At 37.3% G+C, this 21,404-nt stretch overlaps 1 protein-coding gene across 3 annotated transcripts; it reads left to right on the top strand.

Annotated features, from left to right (window-relative positions):
- Positions 1 to 2,757: 2,757 nt before the first annotated feature.
- On the top strand, positions 2,758 to 17,853 carry CDK1 (cyclin dependent kinase 1). 3 transcript variants are annotated; one of them, XM_037496485.2, is made up of 8 exons: positions 2,758 to 2,888; positions 4,731 to 4,792; positions 9,602 to 9,758; positions 11,104 to 11,227; positions 12,703 to 12,873; positions 14,658 to 14,821; positions 15,221 to 15,362; positions 17,562 to 17,853. In XM_037496485.2, the coding sequence occupies exons 2-8, from the start codon at positions 4,756 to 4,758 to the stop codon at positions 17,658 to 17,660; spliced, it is 894 nt and encodes a 297-aa protein (XP_037352382.1). In that variant the 5' UTR covers positions 2,758 to 2,888; positions 4,731 to 4,755; the 3' UTR covers positions 17,661 to 17,853. The 3 variants fall into 3 exon arrangements, with proteins under 3 accessions (XP_037352382.1, XP_037352380.1, XP_037352381.1); XM_037496483.1 differs by lacking the exon at positions 2,758 to 2,888 and adding an exon at positions 2,895 to 2,999; XM_037496484.1 differs by lacking the exon at positions 2,758 to 2,888 and adding an exon at positions 2,895 to 3,018.
- The last annotated feature ends 3,551 nt before the right edge of the window (positions 17,854 to 21,404 follow it).

The raw sequence follows: 21,404 nt of genomic DNA, 5'->3' as shown, positions 1-21,404 counted from the left end.
GGGCCACACGATTTTGACGTGCTTGCCTCCTTTTTGAGGAAAGAGTAAATTATGTTCTATTGTATAAGCAGCATGAGGATGTTATAGTTTTGCCCTTTGGTATTTGTCAATTATCATACGTATTTAAAATGAAGACTATTCGTAATGTAAAATCCCAGGCCTGTATCATTCCAGGTAACAATTTATTGTGTTAAATTAGAATTTCATTGTTTAACATCATTAGAAAATTAACTTCTATATCAATTCATTAACTTTTAATTAGAGATCTAGTCATAATCTATTATCCTGGTACATTGGGTTGGCTTTACAAAAACAAAGACATAAAGAATTACTTCTCACTGTAAATGTTTAGTTCTGACAAAAGCTGTATTGGGCCAAGTTTAGGGGACATTTGGAATCTATAATATATATACATGTGTGGGTATATATATATATATATATATATATAAAATATTTCAGACAGTCAACTAAAATAACAGCCCTGATCATTTCTCCCAACTCCAAATACGTGTGAAATTGTTTGCAGTTTCAGAGTTAGATTCACTGTGAATCTGACAAAGCTGAAGTGTCAGCATTCATGCTGCCTTTTCACAGGCTTCTCCCATGGCTCAAAGAAGAGTGTTCACAACATCATATATTTTTGTAAACTGCATAAAATATTTTAACAAAAATATGGAAAGGCTGATGTTTCTCTCCCCTTCAACTCTCCATCTGTCATACTTTCCCACCTGTCCAATGGCTTTGGCAGGACCATGAACATTGCTGGGATCAGCACAGGGAAAGCTGAACACAAAGACTCGGAAGATACATTTGTTTGGGATGAGGGGTATCTAGTTATTTATCCACCCCAATTCAAAGTTATTGCCAGCAGCTCTAACCTAGGAATGACTTTCAGAAATACTCCTAATACTCCTTCTACACACTTTACTGGCTTCCCTGGCATCTAGAAATGATGAAATGGGGTCAGAGATTTTATCTGAACTAATCAGTTAGTGGATAATAGAGAAGAAGCTAACCTATGGAAAATTCCATCTCTTCTATTCCGGTTTTTTTTAATGATATAAATTGGATTCCTTGCTGAGACCTCCTACAGAGGAAGATATATGTTTACCTATTACTATCAGTACCCTCCACTAGCAGAGAGTCTTCCACCCTAAGGCACTTCTCTGAGGTAGTTGGAGTCATTAAAATATGAATTTAGGATTTTAAAAGTAAATTTTTTAAAACTTTTTTTAAAAGTAAATTTTAAAAGTTATCAGATCCAGGCCCTCCCCGGTGGCACAGTGGGTTGAGCGCAGCACTGTGAAGCTGACCACAGCCTCCTCAGCACCGGTTTGATTCCCGGCAGGCCAGGGAGAATCCCACATGGCGAGCAGACCTCTCCTATCTCGCCTGCTGCTCCACTCAGCAGAGCTTTTGTTCCTTCTGCCTGTTCTGTTCCCTGCTCTGAACCCTCTCACTCTCCCACGACTCTGGCCTGTATCCCAGCTCTTGTATTAAGAAAAATAAATCTTTAAAAAAAAAAGTTATCAGATCCATGCTCTGCTGCTGTCACTGGGGCTGTAAAGTTTTCAAGACTGAGTGTGTCACATGGGGCTAGATCACAGATGCTGTTTTTGTGTAAAAAGGTATTAAATACTCATAGGCATGTGATGTACTAGTTCTATTCCTTATCCTAATCTGGGTCTCATAATACATATTTGTGGAAGTCATGGTATCCAATCTTTCCTCCACATCCCATTAAGGTCATTGCAAAGAGAAATCCTTACTAAGGGAATCTTGTTATTCCCGGTTTTATTTTACTGTTGTTTTTTTTTTTTTCCTTGAAGACTTAAGAATGATGTACTAGTTCAGGAATCTCTCAAGAATATAATGGAGGGCAATGAAAGAGTTTTTTACATTGGATTATTTATAGTATCATTTAAATCTATTTTTCTTCCCTCATTGGATGTGAATTTTGTTTTAAAGAACTTCTAAAACTGGGGACTATCTGGTGGCGCAGGGGGTTGAGACGCAGGCACTGCAGCACTAGATTTCGATCCCAGGCCGGGGAGGTGACCCATGTGGGGCAGCAGACCTCTCCTGGCTGGCCAGCTGCCCCCCTCAGCAGCGTATCTCAGTCAGTCTGCCTGTTCTGCTCCTCACTCTGTCTCTGGTGGATCCTCTCACCCTCTGCATCTCCAGCATACTTCTTGTATGCATAAAATAAAATAAAATAAATATTTTTTTAAAAAAGAACTACTAATATTCTGATATGAAAATATTTTAAAATTTAAAACTGATGTAAAAATTTTAAAAAAAATTTTAAATAATCGCTTCTCGGCCTTTGGCTAAGATCAAGTGTAAAATTTTAAATAAAAAATTTAAAGAAAGGTAAAAAAGTAAAGCACACAACACAGAGACAAAAGCACACACATAAACATTTCCAATTACATAAACAATCCCCAATAATCTAACATATTCCAATAATCTAGTATAAACTTAGATGTACATCTTTGAGACTGTCTTTGAGTTTTCCATTATCTCTTTCTTAAAGTAACCCAAATGCATTCTTTCGGTCCAGCCCTAACATCGCCTATCACTTTTGCGATGAGCTGTTTTGAATACAATAAATTTTTATTGTGCCATCATGGGGGGGGCAACCTATTGTGAGCAGTAGATTCCTGTTGACTAGAAACAGTAGGACGACAAACTCCTGGGATGGAAGACTGCGCATGCGTCAAGACTCAGTGGGCGCCCGCCCTTCTGCTTTTTTTCCAGCCGCCGTTTCTTCGGGCTTTCGCGCTCTAGCGACCCGGAAAGCCCAACCTAAACGTAGTTAGGCTCTGATTGGCTCCTTTGAAAGTCTACGGGCTCTCTGATTGGTGGATCCTGGACCCTTTAGCGCGGTGAGTTTGAAACTGCTCGCATTTAGTTTCAAAGCTGGCGCTGGGAAGCCGAGGGAAGAGCTACGCCAACGTGGTTGTGGCCGCCGCTCTCGCCGCGGGAGAACCAGCCAGGTGGAGTTGCCGGGGTCAGGTCAGACCGAGGGGACGTGGGCTCTGCAGGGCCCGCTCGGGCGGCGGCGGAGAGGCTCAGGGGCGGAGTGGTGAGGAGCCGGGGGATATTCGGGAGCCCGGGCTGGAAAGCCAGGCCTTCACCTCACGCCCGGGACCTGGTTGTGCGAGCGACGCTGGGCCCCGGCTTTGGTGGGAGAACAGGGGGGGCCGAGTCCTGACGGGGTCCCTCGCGTGAGGGGCCTGCCCCCGGCGGGCAGCCGGGGTTCGGAGTTGGCTTGTTTTCTGTCAGAGGCCGCCGACTCGCTCGTGAGGGGGCTCTCGTGCCAGGGTAGACGGCAGATGCGCGCACCGGTGCAGCCCCGCGGGGCGCCAGGCTCGGCCCTCGGGCGCCAGGCGCGGGAAGCGAGGCCTCACCCGGGTGCCTACCTCAGCACTAAACCCAGGCGGGCTCGAAAAACCGATCCCGTGGACTCACCTGTGGCCTGCTGGGCTGGCCTCTGCGCCCCCGGCCCTTGAGCACTTAGCTAAGTCGTAGAGCCCGGGCGAAAATGGCTTTTTTCGTTTTTATCTTAATGCTGGGTGGTTCTTATGGAATTGACAGAAAGTGGGAAGCTAAGCTCTGCCGAGAGGTCAAACGTGTGTTTTAATATCGTCCATTCGTGGTTGATGCTGAAATGATGATTGTGCGCGTTGTGCTTCCTCTAGAGGCCTGCAGGGTTCGGAGTGTAAGGTGATAGTTTACATCCTGCAGGATGCAGAAGCACCCGGAGGCATTCAAAGGCCTTCTAAAACTGCATCTTAAAATAGAACTGGAAAATGGAGGGGAGGAATTGAAACTGACTTTTGAAATCAAGTTAGTTTTTTTACTTCTTTGTTCAAAGTGAGCGCCTATTAGTAAGCATCAGGCATGTGAAATCTTGCTGGTTGTTGAGAAAAGGATAATTGTCCTTAATTGTCCACTGCCATTCATAATGGCGAGTATAGTACAATTTGTCCGTTTAAAAAAGATTTATCTCTACTTCTGAAGTGTGTTTTTTTTTTTTTTTTTGGAAGGTGAATATGAGAGTGGAACTTAATAAGGGGTTAGTTCCTCGGGGACCTTTGTCTGTGGAAATGCACCTTTTCTTTTAGGCTCCTTAGTAATATCTCTTGCTCTTGTAAACAGTGCCTTGAAAGCCTTGATCATGTTTGTGTAGGTGACTGCAAAAAGCAGAAGATTGGAACTGTCACTTGCACAACTTTACTTACATCCATTTGCTGCTTTGAACAGTTTCCAATGTGTCCACATTTTAGCTTCCTACTCATGTGTTTAAAAATTGATTCTTTTGAGTTATCTTTACTAAAATATATAGTAGCGCAAGTTCTGTCAAATAACATTTGTTGACGTATTTGAGTATGACTCTGGTACACATTGCTCCTTAGAGTTACATAAAAAGACCATCTGGCTTTTGTTTGGCAAGGATACATAAGCTGGTGCCTGGTTTGATTGGAAGCTGCACATTACACTGGTGGAGAATATACACGTATTTGCAATGTTTTAGGAACTAAGAAAGGTAGAAATGTTTTACTGCACAAGTCCTTTCTCTTGTAAGCATTGTTTTAATATAACATTTATGGAAAATTAATACTGAACTCTTGGCATTATGGAAAAATACATGTAATATCATTAATTTTTAAAGCCATCCTTTGAGTAAATTGCATATAATCAAGTCAGTTTTTCTTCCATTTTAGGATCTACCACATCCATTGATTAATTATGGAAGACTATACCAAAATAGAAAAAATTGGAGAAGGTGAGTGATTTTAATGTTTTAGATGATTTGGCAATGCTTTGTCTCTGACATGAAGACATGTAAATAATTATTAAAGTTCACCCTTTATGGTTTCCTGTAGTATTAATTTATATTAATATATGTAGTCTCTCATAGTAAACACAGAATTTTCACATTTCAAGAGAACTGAAATTATGCGGATAGTCTCCCTGACAACACTTCACTTCAATGATCTTATACTTCTAAGCAATATTCTATTTTATAAACATGATTGGTAGCTTATATATGTATTGGGGGTATAGGTTAGGGCAGTAGAATTATGTTAATTTCAAAATATACTTTTAGTCTTATACAGTTATTTTAAAATTACCTAAATTTTCTAAAGTGGCAAAATATAGGGTTATTGTTAAATAATAGAGGCATTACTATTAAAGTCATTTAAAAAATTTCCATTTAGTTACTTTAGGTTTAAATGCCCTGTCTACTGTACATGTTTTAAGTTATTCTAAAACCAATAATTTTCTTATATAATCATTCATTACCTTTCTGTATTAAAGTTTTAAACAATGTTTATATCTACAGTTAGTCCTTGATAGGTTCTTTAAGAAAATTCGTTTTTCCGTTTACCTTGTTTTGCATCAGTTCAGCATCTGGGGATTTTTTTTTTCCTCATCAACTTTATAATGATATAATCATTATTGGGGTCCTGCTGACTATGACATAATGCGGGGTTAAAATATTCTTTTGCTTTTTTTTTTCTTTTCTTCAACAGAATATCTAAGTTTCTATATAGTCATCTTGATATTAACATTGTAAACTCTCCAGGAACAAATGTTAAAACTTATGCAGCATAATTTATAAAAATCCAATTTATGAAAGTTATGTTTGAGGAGTATGTGCTGTATTTTTAGTGTGTTCCAGAATCTTACTTATACAAAGAATATTAAAAAGACCAGGGAGGAAATAAAAAGTTTGGGCACTAGTTGGATTGGAGATACACACGTGTGTGTGTGTAAACTTGGATTTTATGACTTTTTTCTTAATAAATTTGCTTAAATATTTTATTGCATTCATTTACCTAAACAGATATTGCTATTGAGTTAAAAATGAGTTTGATTTGCGTGTCTAAGTCTAATGCTGTTCTTGAGTTCCCAGAAAATTTAACGTTGATTCTAGTTTGGCACCGAAAAAGTGTGGAAATTCTTAAGTGTAAATGTATTTTTCCTTAAAAATTGTGGAGTTGTAGACATATAGGAGATGACAGATTTGACTCGTGAAATGTACTCTAACTGTTATTATAAATAGAAGCTGTTAAAAATACACTTTCAAATGTATATTACACACATAGTCACATGACCCAGTTTGATGTCTACAAATGGGACAATCATAAACCTTTAACTTCTGGATCTCAGCAAATGGGAATACTGCTTACTACAAAATTTATGATATGCAATGGAATAATGCATGGAAAGCATTATTTGAATGCTTTAACTCAAAAAACCATCACATATTAACTACTTGCTATTACTAGGACCACTCATCTCACAACTATCATCACGGTAGCCCAGTTAGCCAGCCTCATCTAATGCCACTCAACTGTAATTTAGATTTCTTCCAGGTCCTCAAATATGCCTTGCTCTTTGACCTCTGGGCCTTTGGCAGTGGTTGTTCTTTCTCCCTGGAAACTATTCTCTAATGGATCTACTTTCCAGCCCCCTCATTCTAGTCCAAGTCATTTTGTTCCTTTTCATTATTCTTAATGTTCTTTATTTTTTCTGCACTGTAAGCTACAGGAGGGTTGGGATTTTGTCTTGTTCGCAGTGTCTGGCAGTAAGGTTCAGGTGATACTTACATATTTTATTTGATAGTATTATATGTTTTGCCTTGTCTCATTTTCTGAAATCTGTTCTTTTTCTGCCTTGTATTATCTTGATTGTTCCTATGCCTGCCTGGTTTGGATTGTGTGCTAGACACTGTTTTGAAAAAATAACTTTTAGAAGTAATTTAAGGCCTAGATGACACCTTCCACGCAGTATTTTCTTTTTTGTTTTTGCCAGGTGGTGCCTGGTCAAATTCTAACAAAATACTGTCTTTTAAATGTTATATTTGATCCCTCTACTTTTTATTTTGAATATTTCCAGACCTTTAGAGAAGTTGATTTATGCAGTAAACCTGTAATACATTTTGTTAAGATGTTAGTGTTTTGGCACCTTACTTTATTATCTATGCGTGTTTTAGCATTTTAGTTTTCTTTTAATCCATTTAGAGTCAGTTGTCAGGAAATACTTCTAAATACTTGTGGACATGGGCCTCCCTGGTAGTGATAAGGGTTAAGCGTCAGCACTATGAAGCAATTTACAGCTACTGCAGCACGCGTTCGATCCCCGGCCAGGGAGGTGACCCACATGGTGCAGCAGACCTGTCCTGTTTCGCACTCTGCTCCCCTGAGCAGTGTATTTCAGTCTATTCTGTTCTGCTTCCCACTCTGTCTCAGTGAATCCTCTTCCCCCTGCCCACCCCCCCCTCCCCCGGCCTGTACCCCAGTTCTCCTATACATAAATAAATAAAATCTTTTAAAATAAATAAATAAAGGGGCCTCCCTGGTGGCTCAGGGGTTTAAGATGCAACCTATGAAGCTAGCCACAGCCACTGCACCATGAGTTCAATCCCCAGCCAGCCAGGGAGCAACCCACATGTCGCAGCAGACCTCTCCTGACTCGCCCGTTGCTCCCCTCAGCAGTGTATTTCAGTCAATCTGCCTTTTCTGTTCCCCACTCTGTCTCTGGTGAATCCTCTCACCCCGCCACACACACCTATGGCCTGTACCCCAGGTCTTGTATGAATAAATAAATAAATCTTTAAAAAAATAAATAAATACTTTTTTTGGAGGTCTAGCCAAGATACCATGCATTTCGTTTTGTGGTTAATATCTTAATAGAATAGTTTCTCTGCCTTTTCCTCTTTGATAATTGAGTTTTTTGCCAACTCAATTTCTTAAGTGCATCTATACTTCAAATATTACAAAGTTGTACTCTGCCTTCTTCTGAATTACAAAAATCTTGAGTGTTGAGATCATAGAGAGTAACTATGGAACCTTATTTAATATTTAGGAGGCACAGTGTTGATTAGATTGTTTTGCTTATGACGAGGTCTCCATAATCTGACCACATCTAACATTTCTTCGTTTTGAGTGTTGACTCTAATTAATCAATGTTATGAGTACACTGCAGGGCAAGATGAGGTTATACACTAGAGAGAGAAGACAGACTAGGGGGAAAAAGTCTGAATTTACCATTGACTACTTATTTGACTACGTTATGCAAATGAGTAATTTAATCTTCAGTCTGCTTATGAGTGTGCTACATGCCTTACCTACTTTTGTGATAATGAAATGTACAGGTTTTAAGTGTATAGGAGTTTACCTACTTTTTTTTTTAAGGGTGTTGTGAAGTTTAAATAAAAGCAGTTCTTTAATGGAATAATTTTGGTTTTCCAAAAGTACAAAATTTAATCAAATTAACAAAATGGATGTTATGTCAGATTGTAACTTTAAAATGACACCAAGGGCTTCCCTGGTGGCGCAGGGATTAAAGTCTCAGTGCTATCAAGCTATCGCCAGCCACTATTGCTTGAGTTCAATCCCCGGGCAGGGAGCTAACACATAGTGCAGCAGATCTCTCCTGTCTCTCCCACTGTGTATTTTAGTAGATCCACCTATTCTGCTCCCCACTCTGTCTCTGGTGAATCCTCTCACACCCTGCACTTCTGGCCTACACCCCACTTATACTCATAAATAAATAAAATCAATCTTAAAAAAAAAGATGACACCAGTATCTAGGAAGATATAAAGTACATAGAACTTTTGTATTAAAAGAAATGAGAATAATTTCATATATATATATCAATTTGCTACTGACAGTTATAATTAAGAAAGTAGATATTCTATTAGTGGTTCTTATTAACCTTTTCTGAAACATGGCTACCTTTGTAGAAACTGATGAAAGCTAGAATAGATCTCCCTAGAAAAATGCTCTCTGGTCACTTGAAATTTACTGATGTCATAGAAAAAATAGCAAAAGCTATTATATATATATATTTCACTTATAGTTAAGGCATTCAAGACTTCCCTAAATTTTCTACCCCACTTCAAAAATCATTTATCTGGAGGATTAGGTATATCATGTATCTGGACTTGTTTTAGCTAAACAGTCCATCTCCTTTATTGCCATTTCCATTCTCTGTATCTATCCCTCTCCCCACTTCTACCAAAGATCCCACCTTTATATTGACATTATTACTCATATCTGAAGGGCATAACAACTTCTGGATAAGTATAAGGATTCCCTACAATTTAATAGATAATGTGAACTTTATTAGACTTACTCAGTAATTAATGAACTATTTTAATAGATAATGTGAACTTTATTAGACTTACTCAGTAATTAATGAACTATTTTTATCTCCATCTTTTCTGGAGAACTGTTGGCTCTATATCTCAATGCATAAAGCACTCTGATATACAGAGTTTTCTGAAAATGTTGTGCCTTTGTTTTCTGGACCCAAATCATTACACTGTATGCCTAATTTTATTATAGGGTATTTCACAGGAGATATATTCCAATTTGCAAAGGATCTATTTTGTTCTCTAATGTGATGGGAAATCACTGATAATTAAGTATTTGGGAAAATTGTGACAACTACATGAATTTTATTTCTTAACTACTGACATGATAGGTTGTATTTTACCCTCAATTTCTTTTTAGAAATGATGAGATTATTATCAGTAAAATACTTTCTGTCCATAGTAGACATTTATTTTGTGTATTTCAGGTACCTATGGAGTTGTGTATAAGGGTAGGCACAAAACTACAGGCCAAGTGGTAGCAATGAAGAAAATCAGACTAGAAAGTGAAGAGGAAGGGGTTCCTAGTACTGCAATTCGGGAAATTTCCCTATTAAAAGAACTTCGTCATCCAAATATAGTCAGGTATGTTATGATATCTAAATTTAAACTTTTGCACAAACTGTTTCAAAAGTGAATTTCAATATAGTAATTTTTACATTTGCAAATTCTGCCCTAAGCTTATTGAGAGGAATAGATTCCTATTTTTGTTAATTGACAATGCTGGGCACAGAAAAAAAATAGATTGAAGCAGGAACATGGTTCACAAAGCTTGGTAAAAGAGATGAGTATTGGGCCTGGGAAATCAAGGTAAACTGGCCATGGAGAAAAGGCCTTTACACAGAGCTTTGTAACTCCCACTTCCTTAAGGGCCCCTTCTAGTCCTAAGATAGGTAGTTGGCACAGATGAGAAAGTTTTTTCTTTCTTTTCATTTGAACCGAGAGGTTGTCTTCCTTACAGTCAAAGATAGGATTTCGTTGTATTTTTCTGGTGCTGAAGATAATGAGTAACTATTAAGATCAGCTAATACTTTTTTATAATTTATCTCAATGGAAAGACAAGTTCTGAACAACAGGCAGTCAACTTTAAAAATGTTCTTTTGGGGGCACAGAAACATTAATTTCAAAGAGCACCTGCACCCCTATGTTTATAACAGCGCTATTTATAATAGCTAAGCTTTGGAAACAACCCAAATGCCCAAAAACAGATGACTGGATCAAGAAGATGTGGTACATATACACAATGGAATATTACTCAGCAATCAAAAAAGATAAACTCATGCAATTTGCAGCAACATAGATGGAGCTGGAAGGGATCATGCTCAGCTAAATAAACCATGAAGAAAAAGAAAAATACTGGATGGTCTCACTCATAGCAGGAATTTAGAAAACCTAAATAAGGGACCAGGGAAACGATTAATTATAATAAAGTAAAAATAAAAGTAAACAAGCAACTATAGACCTGAGGCATACTACGGGGATGGGGGGTGGTAGGGGGGAGGGATTAGGGCCAAAATAAGGGAGGTGGGAATTGTATGGGGAATATAACCAAGATGAAAATGCATACACTGCGCAAAAATGAAAAATGATGTAAAAAGTATATAAAATAAATAAAGGGGAAGAAAGTGTTCTTTTGGAATAAAAAGTGGTTTGACAGTTATTAGCTCATGTATAATGTGACTTAAGTGTCAGTTGCTGCCTTGAGATTCCTTTCTCAAATTTTAGTTTAGTATACTAAGATTTTGACAACTGGGGAAGCTACCATGTCTTCTTTCCCAAAAACAGCATGTAATTTTTATAGAAAAATTTTTATAACCCACTTTTTGTGATAATTGCTGTGAAAATGGAAGTAGTTTCTTTTTGTGAGAGAGGCGTAGGAAAAAAAATCTTTGCTAGATTATTTTGTTTTTCATGTAATTGTTTTCTTCAGTCTTCAAGATGTGCTTATGCAGGACTCCAGGTTATATCTCATCTTTGAATTTCTTTCCATGGATCTCAAAAAATACTTGGATTCTATCCCTCCTGGTCAGTTCATGGATTCTTCACTTGTTAAGGTAAGAAACATATCTAATTCCATTAATGTTTTTCCACTGTGACTATTATGGATCTACTCTGTTGAAGTCCCTATGTTTTATGGAAATAAGTTTGGGAAAAGAAGTTGGAAAATAGAACAAGGAAGAATATTTCTTTTCATATCACAGTCAGTCATTTTATTACTAGATGTTATTTCAATTGCTCATGGACTGTTTTTAAGAATGTACTGTGTGTTGGGAACTTTCCCAACCCACTCCTCAGAGGTAGTTGTTAGTTGATTAGCGGTCTTACAAGTGCTTTTTTGTTGGCTGTGTCCATTTGTGAACATATTTTATAAAAAAGAATTATTTCTGAATGTGTGTGTTAGGTATATGTGTGTGTGTATACCCCTTTCTCTTTTTCTCTTTAAAACTTGGACAAGTAGGTCTACCTATTTGTCTAAATTTTTGATGAACTTCTTTAAACCAGTTCCATATTGATGAACATTTAGTTGTTTTTGTGCTTGGTGGGTCATTCTTTTAAGAAAGATATTGCAGTGACATAGGTTTACCTTCATATGCTAATTTTTAGAATAAATTCTTATAGCTGGAATTTTCATGGGTTGGAGATGTTTGTTTACTTTTAAAATCTTGATAGGGCTAGTTGCCCTCTAATAATCTTTTAAATATCTTAGCAATCTATTATGTGAGAAGGCATTTTGATTTTTAGGTCTTGTTTCTTTATTCCTAACTCAAAGATCATATGTTTTAGATAATACATGACAGTATTTTTTGGAATAGTTTTAGTTGGTTATCCCTTCCTTGGCCTTTTTGTCTCTTAGATTCAGGATGGACCAGATAATTTTGGTGTAAGAACTGTGGTTAATGTTTTCCCTAAATAGCTAACCAGTTCCAATAGGTAGTTTGTTTGTTTTTTAATGTGTTTTATAACTTTGAACTTTGTATGTTAATTCTGTTAACTATTTTTGTAATATCTTTTTTGCTTCATTACATTGTCTTGGCAATAAGTGCTTTGTAAAATACTTTTCTGAACATATAAACAACTAATATCTTGTTAGTCATTTCTTTGAAATCTGTGACCAATGTTTCCAAAGAGGAAATACATATGTAAACATAAAAGGCAGAGATGAAAAAGACCAACCTTACTCAAGGTAGAAATTAGAAATTGTTCTAAATACATACATACAAATTTAAGAAAGTTTATGTATAGTAAGCTAAATTGTGAGTTAATCATGGCCCCCCAAAATAAGTGTATTCTTTTGAATATAGAAGTTTACATAAGGTAAATGATTACCTTTGTTTTAGGTATAAAAACATGATGGTGTGTGTAAATGGAATTTCCTGCCCCCAAATGCTTCTTGGTGTTCTCAAGTGTCCTGATAGTTAAACATTTCCCTGCATCATCATTTCTTATATTTTTGAAGCAAATCTATCACAAATACTTAGAAAATCATTATATGCTATGGTTACTTTTCTAACATATTTCCTTCTTCCAGAGTTATTTGTACCAAATCCTACAAGGGATTGTGTTTTGTCACTCTAGAAGAGTTCTACACAGAGACTTAAAACCTCAAAATCTATTGATTGATGACAAAGGAACAATTAAATTGGCTGATTTTGGCCTTGCCAGAGCTTTTGGAATACCTATTAGAGTGTATACACATGAGGTATGTATAATAATTTTTTTTAGTGCTTTTGAATATGCTGGATTGCCTTCTGTATTTATTCTTCAAGTCAAGGGAAAAATAACTCAAAAATAATTCCATTCTGTGCCAGTTTCAGCTTACTGCATCTCAGCTTTATTTTTTTTTAAAAAAGATTTATTTATTTATACAAGCACTGGGTACAGTCAGAAGCGCGGGAGGGTGAGAGAATTCACCAGAGCCAGAGCTGATAGCAGAAGAGGCAGAAGGACCAAAGTACACTGCTGAGGGGAGCAGCGGGCAGCAGGAGAGGTCTGCGCGCCATGCGGGACCCTCCTCCAGTGGCCAGGGAGCAGCCGGGGATCTAACTGGCGCTGTAGAGGCTGCGGGCAGCTTTGCAACCCAGCGCTCAACCGCTGTACCACCAGGGAAGCCCGCATCTGAGCTTTAAATTCACCCTTAATTGCTTGCTATTTGAAAATGGAACTGGAACCTTTAGATACTTTTCCTTTGCCATCTTATGTGATATAAAGCTTTGTCAGTAGAAGATGCTAGAGAGGCATTTAGTTTTCATTGTTTCTTATTAATCGATCTCATTCCAATTCCCTGTTAAATAGCTAAATATTTCTTAATATGAAAATATCCCCATTTAAAGCACTACGGTTTCTGTATCCTCTTTGGATCCTCTCTGATACACAAATTGGTTAAAAGACAGATTTTGTTGTTTAAGATATACTGATTCATATTCATTTAGAAAGCACTAAATATAATCATGTGTTATCATTGTTATATTTATTATTTTGCATTTCATTGGTATTTCTGGAAGGAAAGGGAATGTTGAATTGTGTAGTAAAGGATTATTGTGTTTTATGTGGCATTATTTACCCTTACACCCAGACTGTCTCCAGATCAAAATTTACAACCATGCTCATTTGGTTAAATGTGTTGGCTTTTTAAAATTGTTTATTAAGTAATAAATATATTTGGGGCCTCCCTGATGGGGTTAAGTCTCAGTGCTGTTACCGCTGCAGCCTGAGTTCGATCCCCAGCCAGGGAGCCAACCCACATGGCACAGTAGACCTCTCCTGTCTTGCCTGCTGTTCCCCTTAGCAGTATATTTCAGCAGATCCATCCGTTCTGCTCCCCACTCTGTTTCTGGTGAACTTATCACCCCCCCCCTGTACCTCTGGCCTACACCCTAGTTCTTCTTACAAAAAAAAATTTTTAAGAAAAGATAATGAGCTAATCATATATTGTCTAGAGGAAATTAAAATTATATATATTTGTTATTAAATAAAGATTACTTGTTACCCATTGTCTAAAACAGATGCTATTGACTTTATATTAAATGTTACGTTTTATTGTGTGATAAATTATATACTAAAATAAATTATCTCTGGACCACTACTAATAGACTTAAATGATTTATTCATTGCAGTCTTTAGCATTTAAGCAGTACGTGTATTTTGTGTATGTCAGACAAAAACAAACACACTCACTGCCCCTTATCAATGTGCTTTATTTTTAAGTAAAGGCTATCTGAATTTGGGTTCTAAGCCTTTCACTTTAATTGTTTCAACAGCAAGAAAATACTTGGTTTACTTATCTGGTCCTCCCCTCATATGAATAGAACTTAAAAATGAAATATTTATCTTCCATTTGATATTTTGTGTATAGTTGATGTTTAAATAGTAATATCAGAGGCAACCTGATAATAAAAATATAAAAACCTTTTGCACAACAGTGCTAATGAAATAAAAGTATTAATGTGTCACACTTACTCCTTGTGAAAATTTGCTTTGTATTAGGTAGTGACACTCTGGTATAGATCTCCAGAAGTACTGCTGGGGTCAGCTCGCTATTCAACTCCAGTTGATATTTGGAGCATAGGCACCATATTTGCAGAATTAGCAACTAAGAAGCCACTTTTCCACGGGGATTCAGAAATTGATCAACTCTTCAGAATTTTCAGGTATTTTTTGTTTTATATTTAAACATTAAGGACTTTCAAGTTAAATAATAATGGGTCTGTATGTAACAAGATTTTTTAAATATTTATTTATATGTTTCTTTATTTATGCAAGCACTAGGTACAGTCAGAAGCGTGGGAGGGTGAGAGGATTCACCAGAGCTAGAGTGGGGAACAGAACAGGTGGACTGACGAAGTACACTGCTGAGGGGAGCAGCGGGCGTGGCAGGAGGGGTCTGCGCGCCCTGTGGGACCCTCGCCCTGTGGCCAGGAATTGAACCGGTGCTGCAGAGGCTGCAGGCAGCTTTGCAGCCCAGCTCTCAACAGCTGTGCCACCAGGGGAGACCCGTAGCAAGATTATTTTTATATTTTAACAATTTTCAATTTTTTAATGAATTTTAGAGCTTTGGGCACGCCCAATAATGAAGTGTGGCCAGAAGTGGAATCTTTACAAGACTACAAGAATACGTTCCCTAAATGGAAACCAGGAAGCCTAGCATCCCATGTCAAAAACTTGGATGAAAATGGGTTGGATCTGCTCTCGGTAAGGGATGCCCTTCTTACTAACTGACATTACTGATGATTCTGAACATAATTAACTTTTTTTTACTAGAATAGGGAAGAAAAGACAATGTTTATCAAGCAAGACTCATGACTGTTATGTCTCTTATGTTTAATGTATGACTAGTTCCATTAATTTTAATAAAACCAAGAAACATCAGTGATTTGTGAGAGGAAAATTTAGCATTAGTTTTTTTTTGGTTTTAATCTGATAGCTATAGATATTCTGAAAGAGAGACCAGGGTTAATATAACTTTGTTGTTATTTTCAGTTGCTGACTTGTAGTGACCTTTCTTTCTGGCATTTTTATCTCTGTAGTTCTTCCTAGACATAGCTGTTTTCTTTATTGTTTGATGTTTTTGGTGACTAAATCCTTTTACTGCGTGAAATGAACTCTCATTTTTCGCCTTTCTCTCTACATCACAAGAAGAAAGGCTGGTATAGTTCTTAAAATTCCCTTTCTTTTTATTGCTGTTCCCAACTATTTCTTCAAAAATAAGACAACCCCCCCCCCAAAAAAAAAAAAAAATCCCCAAACCCATAAGGATAAAAATAGTCTTAGAGCTGCTTTAGGAAGTTTTTTTTTGTTTTTTTTTGCAACGGTATTTAAAAATTGAGCTTTTAAAAGAACTGATTTTTTTTTTTTAATAATAAATTTTATTTTATATTCCCCATACAATTGCAACCCCCCCATTCTGACCCCAATCCCTCCCCTCCCGCCCCCCAAAAAGAGTCTCTGGTTCATAGTTTTTTGTTGATTTTGATTTTCACTTTCTTATAGTTATTCATTTTCCTGGTCCCTTATTTAAGTGATTTAGATTCCTGCTATGAGTGAGACCATCCGGTATTTTTCTTTTTGGCTTATTTCGCTGAGCATGATCCCTTCCAGTGCCATCCATGTTGCTGCAAATTGCATGTGTTTATCTTTTTTGAATGCTGAGTAATATTCCATGGTTTATATGTACCACATCTTCTTGATCCAGTCATCTATTTTTGGGCATTTGGGATGTTTCCAAAGCTTAGCTATTGTAAATAGTGCTGCTATAAACATAGGGGTGCAGGTGCTCTTTGGAATTGATGTTTCTGTGTCCTTTGGGTAAATACCTAGGAGTGGAATTGCTGGATCCTGTGGAAGCTCTATGTTTAGTAGGTCCAGAAATCTCCACACAGCTCTCCATAGTGGTTGGACCAGTTTGCACTCCCACCAACAGTGCAGGAGAGTTCTAAAAGAGAACTGATTTTGATGACTCACATGATGTGATTCCAGGGGGGGAAAAGGATTTCTCATGTTACTAAACGAAGAAAACAAAGTCTATTGCTATTATCATTATGTAGATCTTACTGGATGTTCAGTTTATAAGTCATTATGCCACCTAATTCAGCTCAGATTTTTCAGCTGCTTACTGTGTGCTCCAAAGTCCTTATCTGCCAGTTAGTTTACAGTCTGCCAGTTGCCATTCAGGTAGTTTATATATAAATATTGTTGGTAAGACTTAAAAGGTCTTTCAATTTATGAGCACAATCTGTCTTTTGACTCCTGTTATACTCAAACAAAGAAGTTCACTTCAGTTAAGGAGACAAAGGTCAAATACTGTTAAGTTAGAGTTTGTTAGTATAGTTACTATTGACATCTGGACTGGATCTTTCAGGAGACTGTCTTGTACATTAAGAGACACTTAATTGCATCTCATTCCTCTACCTTAGAGAGCCTCATATCACATTCCACCCAATTGTGACAACTCAAAAGTCCCAGATACTGCTTAATTGTCCCCTCAGTGGAAAAATCTCGCCCAGTTGAGAACCACTTCTGTAAATCATAAATCTTGTTTCATATTTTAGCCTTACCACTCCTTAACTCTGTGAACTTGAGCAAGTTATTAATCTTTTTGAGCCTCAGTGTTTTCACTTGTAAATTGGGATTAATACCTGTCTTTTATTGTGAGAGATAAGTAATAAGTTCAAAGCACTTAATATAGTGCTACATAGTAAGTGTTCACATGGCAACTGAATATTAAATGTATCTAGTCTGCTTGTTGATTTGGTTTTTTATTGGGTGAGGATGAGATAGTTATGGTTTTCATTAGGATTATTAACTTATGATTGGTAAAAAAGGTAAGATTTAAAAAATTTTTGTTTCACTTCTTAAATAAATTAAAACCCTCTTTTTGTCTTTTCCCTCCAGAAAATGTTAGTCTATGATCCAGCCAAACGAATTTCTGGCAAAATGGCCCTGAATCATCCATATTTTAATGATTTGGACAATCAGATTAAGAAGATATAGTTTTCTGACAAAGAGTTTCCACATGTTGTATCAAGAGCAGACAGTTACATTTTTACTGTTAACTCTATTTTTGTCTTGTGTATTTTTCTTTTCTTTGTTGTAAAACTTAACTACTTCATCTTCTAATTTCAAAAGTATAACTTAAATATGTAAATATTGTTCTATATGAATTTAAATATAATCTGTATATGTGTGTAGATCTCACTGAAACAACTATTTGTTACTATAATAAAACTATAAATCTATTAGTGTCAAGAATTGGGAAAAATTGTTAGCTTAAATCATTTCAAGCCCATATAGCAGTTTGGTTTTCCTATAGTTGGAACCACTAAAATTTAGGAAAATATGCTAAGTTTTTATGCTCTGACTCCTTAAATTTTCTTGTCATTTCTTGCCCTAAGGATTTATATTTTTCTACTGATACTTCAATTTGTGACCTTAATATTTAAGCATGCAGGATAAAAAAACTATCCAAATTTCAGAAAAAATGCTAAATTTATAGAGGTTTTCAGAAATTTACAACACTAATATTAAAGCACGCCAAGGTTTGCTAAAGTTTACAGTCAAAATAAAGGATTGTCCAGAGCAGAGAATATCAGTTCAGAAAATTTATGAACCATCTTATTTTTAGGTTGGGTATAAAAGCTATTTGTCTTTGTGAATTCTTAAGCCTTGATCAAAAATAATAACAAAGGAATTGCTTATCTTGGCTTTCAATTCTGACTAAAAACACTATGTGCAATTTTTGGCATGATGTTGTTTATTAGCAGTTTTCTTAGAAGGTTCTAATGTATAAGTATTTACCTAAAATCACTAGCTTTGGGAATTAAATTGTTTAATGAATAATGCTGCTCTTTGTGATTCTTACCTATGTGAAGCCTGAGTTGTTATAATCAAGAGAAATATATGTAAAAATAGTTTTATCATTTTTAGTGTACATCTGTGCTATGACCATAGACCCTCTGTTTTTCCTCCTGTTACTTGTGACTAAAACAGGCATCCTTGTGTTACTCTTTTTTTTTTTTTTTTAAGTATTTATTTATGCATAAAAGAGCTGGGGTACAGGCCGGAGATGCAAAGGGTGAGAGGATTCACCAGGGACAGAGTGGGGAACAGAACAGGCAGACTGAACGAAGCACACTGCTAAGGGGAGCAGCGAGTGAGGCAGGAAAGGTCTGCTGTACCATGTGTATTGCTCCCTGGCCTGCCGGGGAGCTGGCGAGGCTGCGGACTGCTTCATAGGCTGCGCCACCAGGGAGGCCCCTGTTATTGATTCTTATACCCAATTTGTTTGGTTATATACTGACTGGTCTACATAATCTGTTATCTTGGATTTTTTGCACTCTGTAAGAGAAAGTATAGTCACTGTTTGACAGTGAGACTTTGTGAGACGAGAGTTTGGTGGACTTGTTCTAGATCCTTTCGTGGAAGCCATCAATAGTAACACAGTGTTCGAAGAAGTTCTTTGGGGTCGTATTGTGGAGAGTTATTAAGATTTCTTGGAGGGAATAATATAAATGATAGGGGATAATAGATTTAATTGATGAATGGCTTTTTTAAAAATTTATTAAAAGATTTATTTATTTATACAAGCACTGTACCCAGTCAGAAGCGTGGGAGAGTGAGAGAGAATTCACTAGAGCCAGAGAGGGGAACAGAACAGGCAGACTGACAAAGTACACTGCTTGAGGGGAGCAGCGGGCATGGCAGGAGAGGTCTGTGAGCCAGGTGGGACCCTTGCCCAGCGGCCCGGGATCTAACTGGCGCTGCAGAGGCTGCGGGCAGCTTCGCAACCCATCGCTCAACCGCTGAGGCACTGGGGAGACCCCAGATTTAATTGAGATGATGAAATTTCATCTTTAGACATGTATTTTTTCAATTGAAGTTAAGTATTGGTCTGAAATCTGTCTTTCAGATGATGAATTGCAACCCTTTATTGATTCAGAACTATCATTTAATCACTTGTCTCTCTCATCCTTCCACTTAGAATAGAAATTACCTGTGTATTTTACATATAGTTCTAGCAATATATACATGTATGGATATTACCAATGTTTGAGGCTTTGTGATTTTGAAAGAAGCACTTACAATATTTGAAAAGTTAACAATTTATCAGTTTAGAAGCTAACTGATGAACCAGGGAAATGAGGTGGTAGAGCACTCAATTGCTATACTGAGTGAATGAGTGACCTGCTTTTCATACTGCTTCACATTTTGTGTAGTCCTGTATAAAGCGTTAGTGTCAGTGACTGGATGAAAAACCATTGAGTTGGGTCTTTTTCTCTTGCATATTTTTAAATTGGCTTGTGCCAATTGTGCTGCATCCGATCAATTTTAAAACAGACATGTCTGTGTGCCATTAGTTTTTTTTTTTTTTTTTTTAAGATTTATTTATTTATTTATTTATACAAGCACTGGATACAGTTAGAAGCGCGGGAGGGTGAGAGAATTCACCAGAGCCAGAGCAGAGAGTAGAACAGGCAGAGTGATGAAGTACACTGCTGAGGGGAGCAGCGGGCGGCAGGAAAGGTCTGTGCACCATGTGGGTCCCTCACCCGGCTGCTGGGGATCGAACCGATGCTGCAGAGGCTGCAGGCAGCTTCACAACCCAGCGTTCCACCGCTGCGCCACCAGGGAGGCCCACCATTAGTTTTTATTTTTATTTTTTTTTTTAAATAATAAATTTTATTTTTATATTCCCCATACAATTGCAACCCCCCCATTCTGACCCCAATCCCTCCCCTCCCGCCCCCGCCCCCCAAAAGAGTCTCTGGTTCATAGTTTTTTGTTGATTTTGATTTTCACTTTCTTATAGTTATTCATTTTCCTGGTCCCTTATTTAAGTTTTCTAGATTCCTGCTATGAGTGAGACCATCCGGTATTTTTCTTTTTCTTTTTGGCTTATTTCGCTGAGCATGATCCCTTCCAGTGCCATCCATGTTGCTGCAAATTGCATGTGTTTATCTTTTTTGAATGCTGAGTAATATTCCATGGTTTATATGTACCACATCTTCTTGATCCAGTCATCTATTTGTGGGCATTTGGGCTGTTTCCAAAGCTTAGCTATTGTAAATAGTGCTGCTATAAACATAGGGGTGCAGGTGCTCTTTGGAATTGATGTTTCTGTGTCCTTTGGGTAAATACCTAGGAGTGGAATTGCTGGATCCTGTGGAAGCTCTATGTTTAGTAGGTCCAGAAATCTCCACACAGCTCTCCATAGTGGTTGGACCAGTTTGCACTCCCACCAACAGTGCAGAAGAGTTCCTTTTTCTCCACACCCTCCCCAACATTTGTTGTGCTAGTTTTTTTATATGCGCCATTCTCACTGGTGTAAGATGGTATCTCATGGTAGTTTTGATTTGCATTTCCCTGATTACAAGTGATGTTGAACATTTTTTCATATGCCTGTTGGCCATTTGCATTTCCTCTTCAGAGAAGTTTCTTTTTAGCTCTTCTGCCCATTTTTTGACAGGATTATTTTCTTTGTGTTGAGTCTCAGCTCTTTGCAGATTTTTGTGATCAGTCCTTTATCATTAGTGTTGGGTGCAAAAATGTTCTCCCAGTTGGTGGGGTTTCTCTTTGTTTTTGTTATTGTCTCTTTTGCTGTGCAGAAGCTCTTTAATTTGATGTAGTCCCAGCTGTTTATCTTTGCCTTCACTATCACTGCTTTGGGTGATGTGTCTGTAAAGATGTCTTTGATGTGCAAATCACGTAGTGTTTCGCCTATATGTCCTTCTATATATT

Source organism: Talpa occidentalis, unplaced genomic scaffold, assembly GCF_014898055.3.
Source record: "Talpa occidentalis isolate TD23 unplaced genomic scaffold, MPIMG_talOcc4v2.1 talOcc4.8, whole genome shotgun sequence".
NCBI lineage: Eukaryota > Metazoa > Chordata > Mammalia > Eulipotyphla > Talpidae > Talpa > Talpa occidentalis.
Note: the sequence above shows the minus strand (reverse complement) of the source record. Positions and strands in the feature narration are given on the sequence as shown.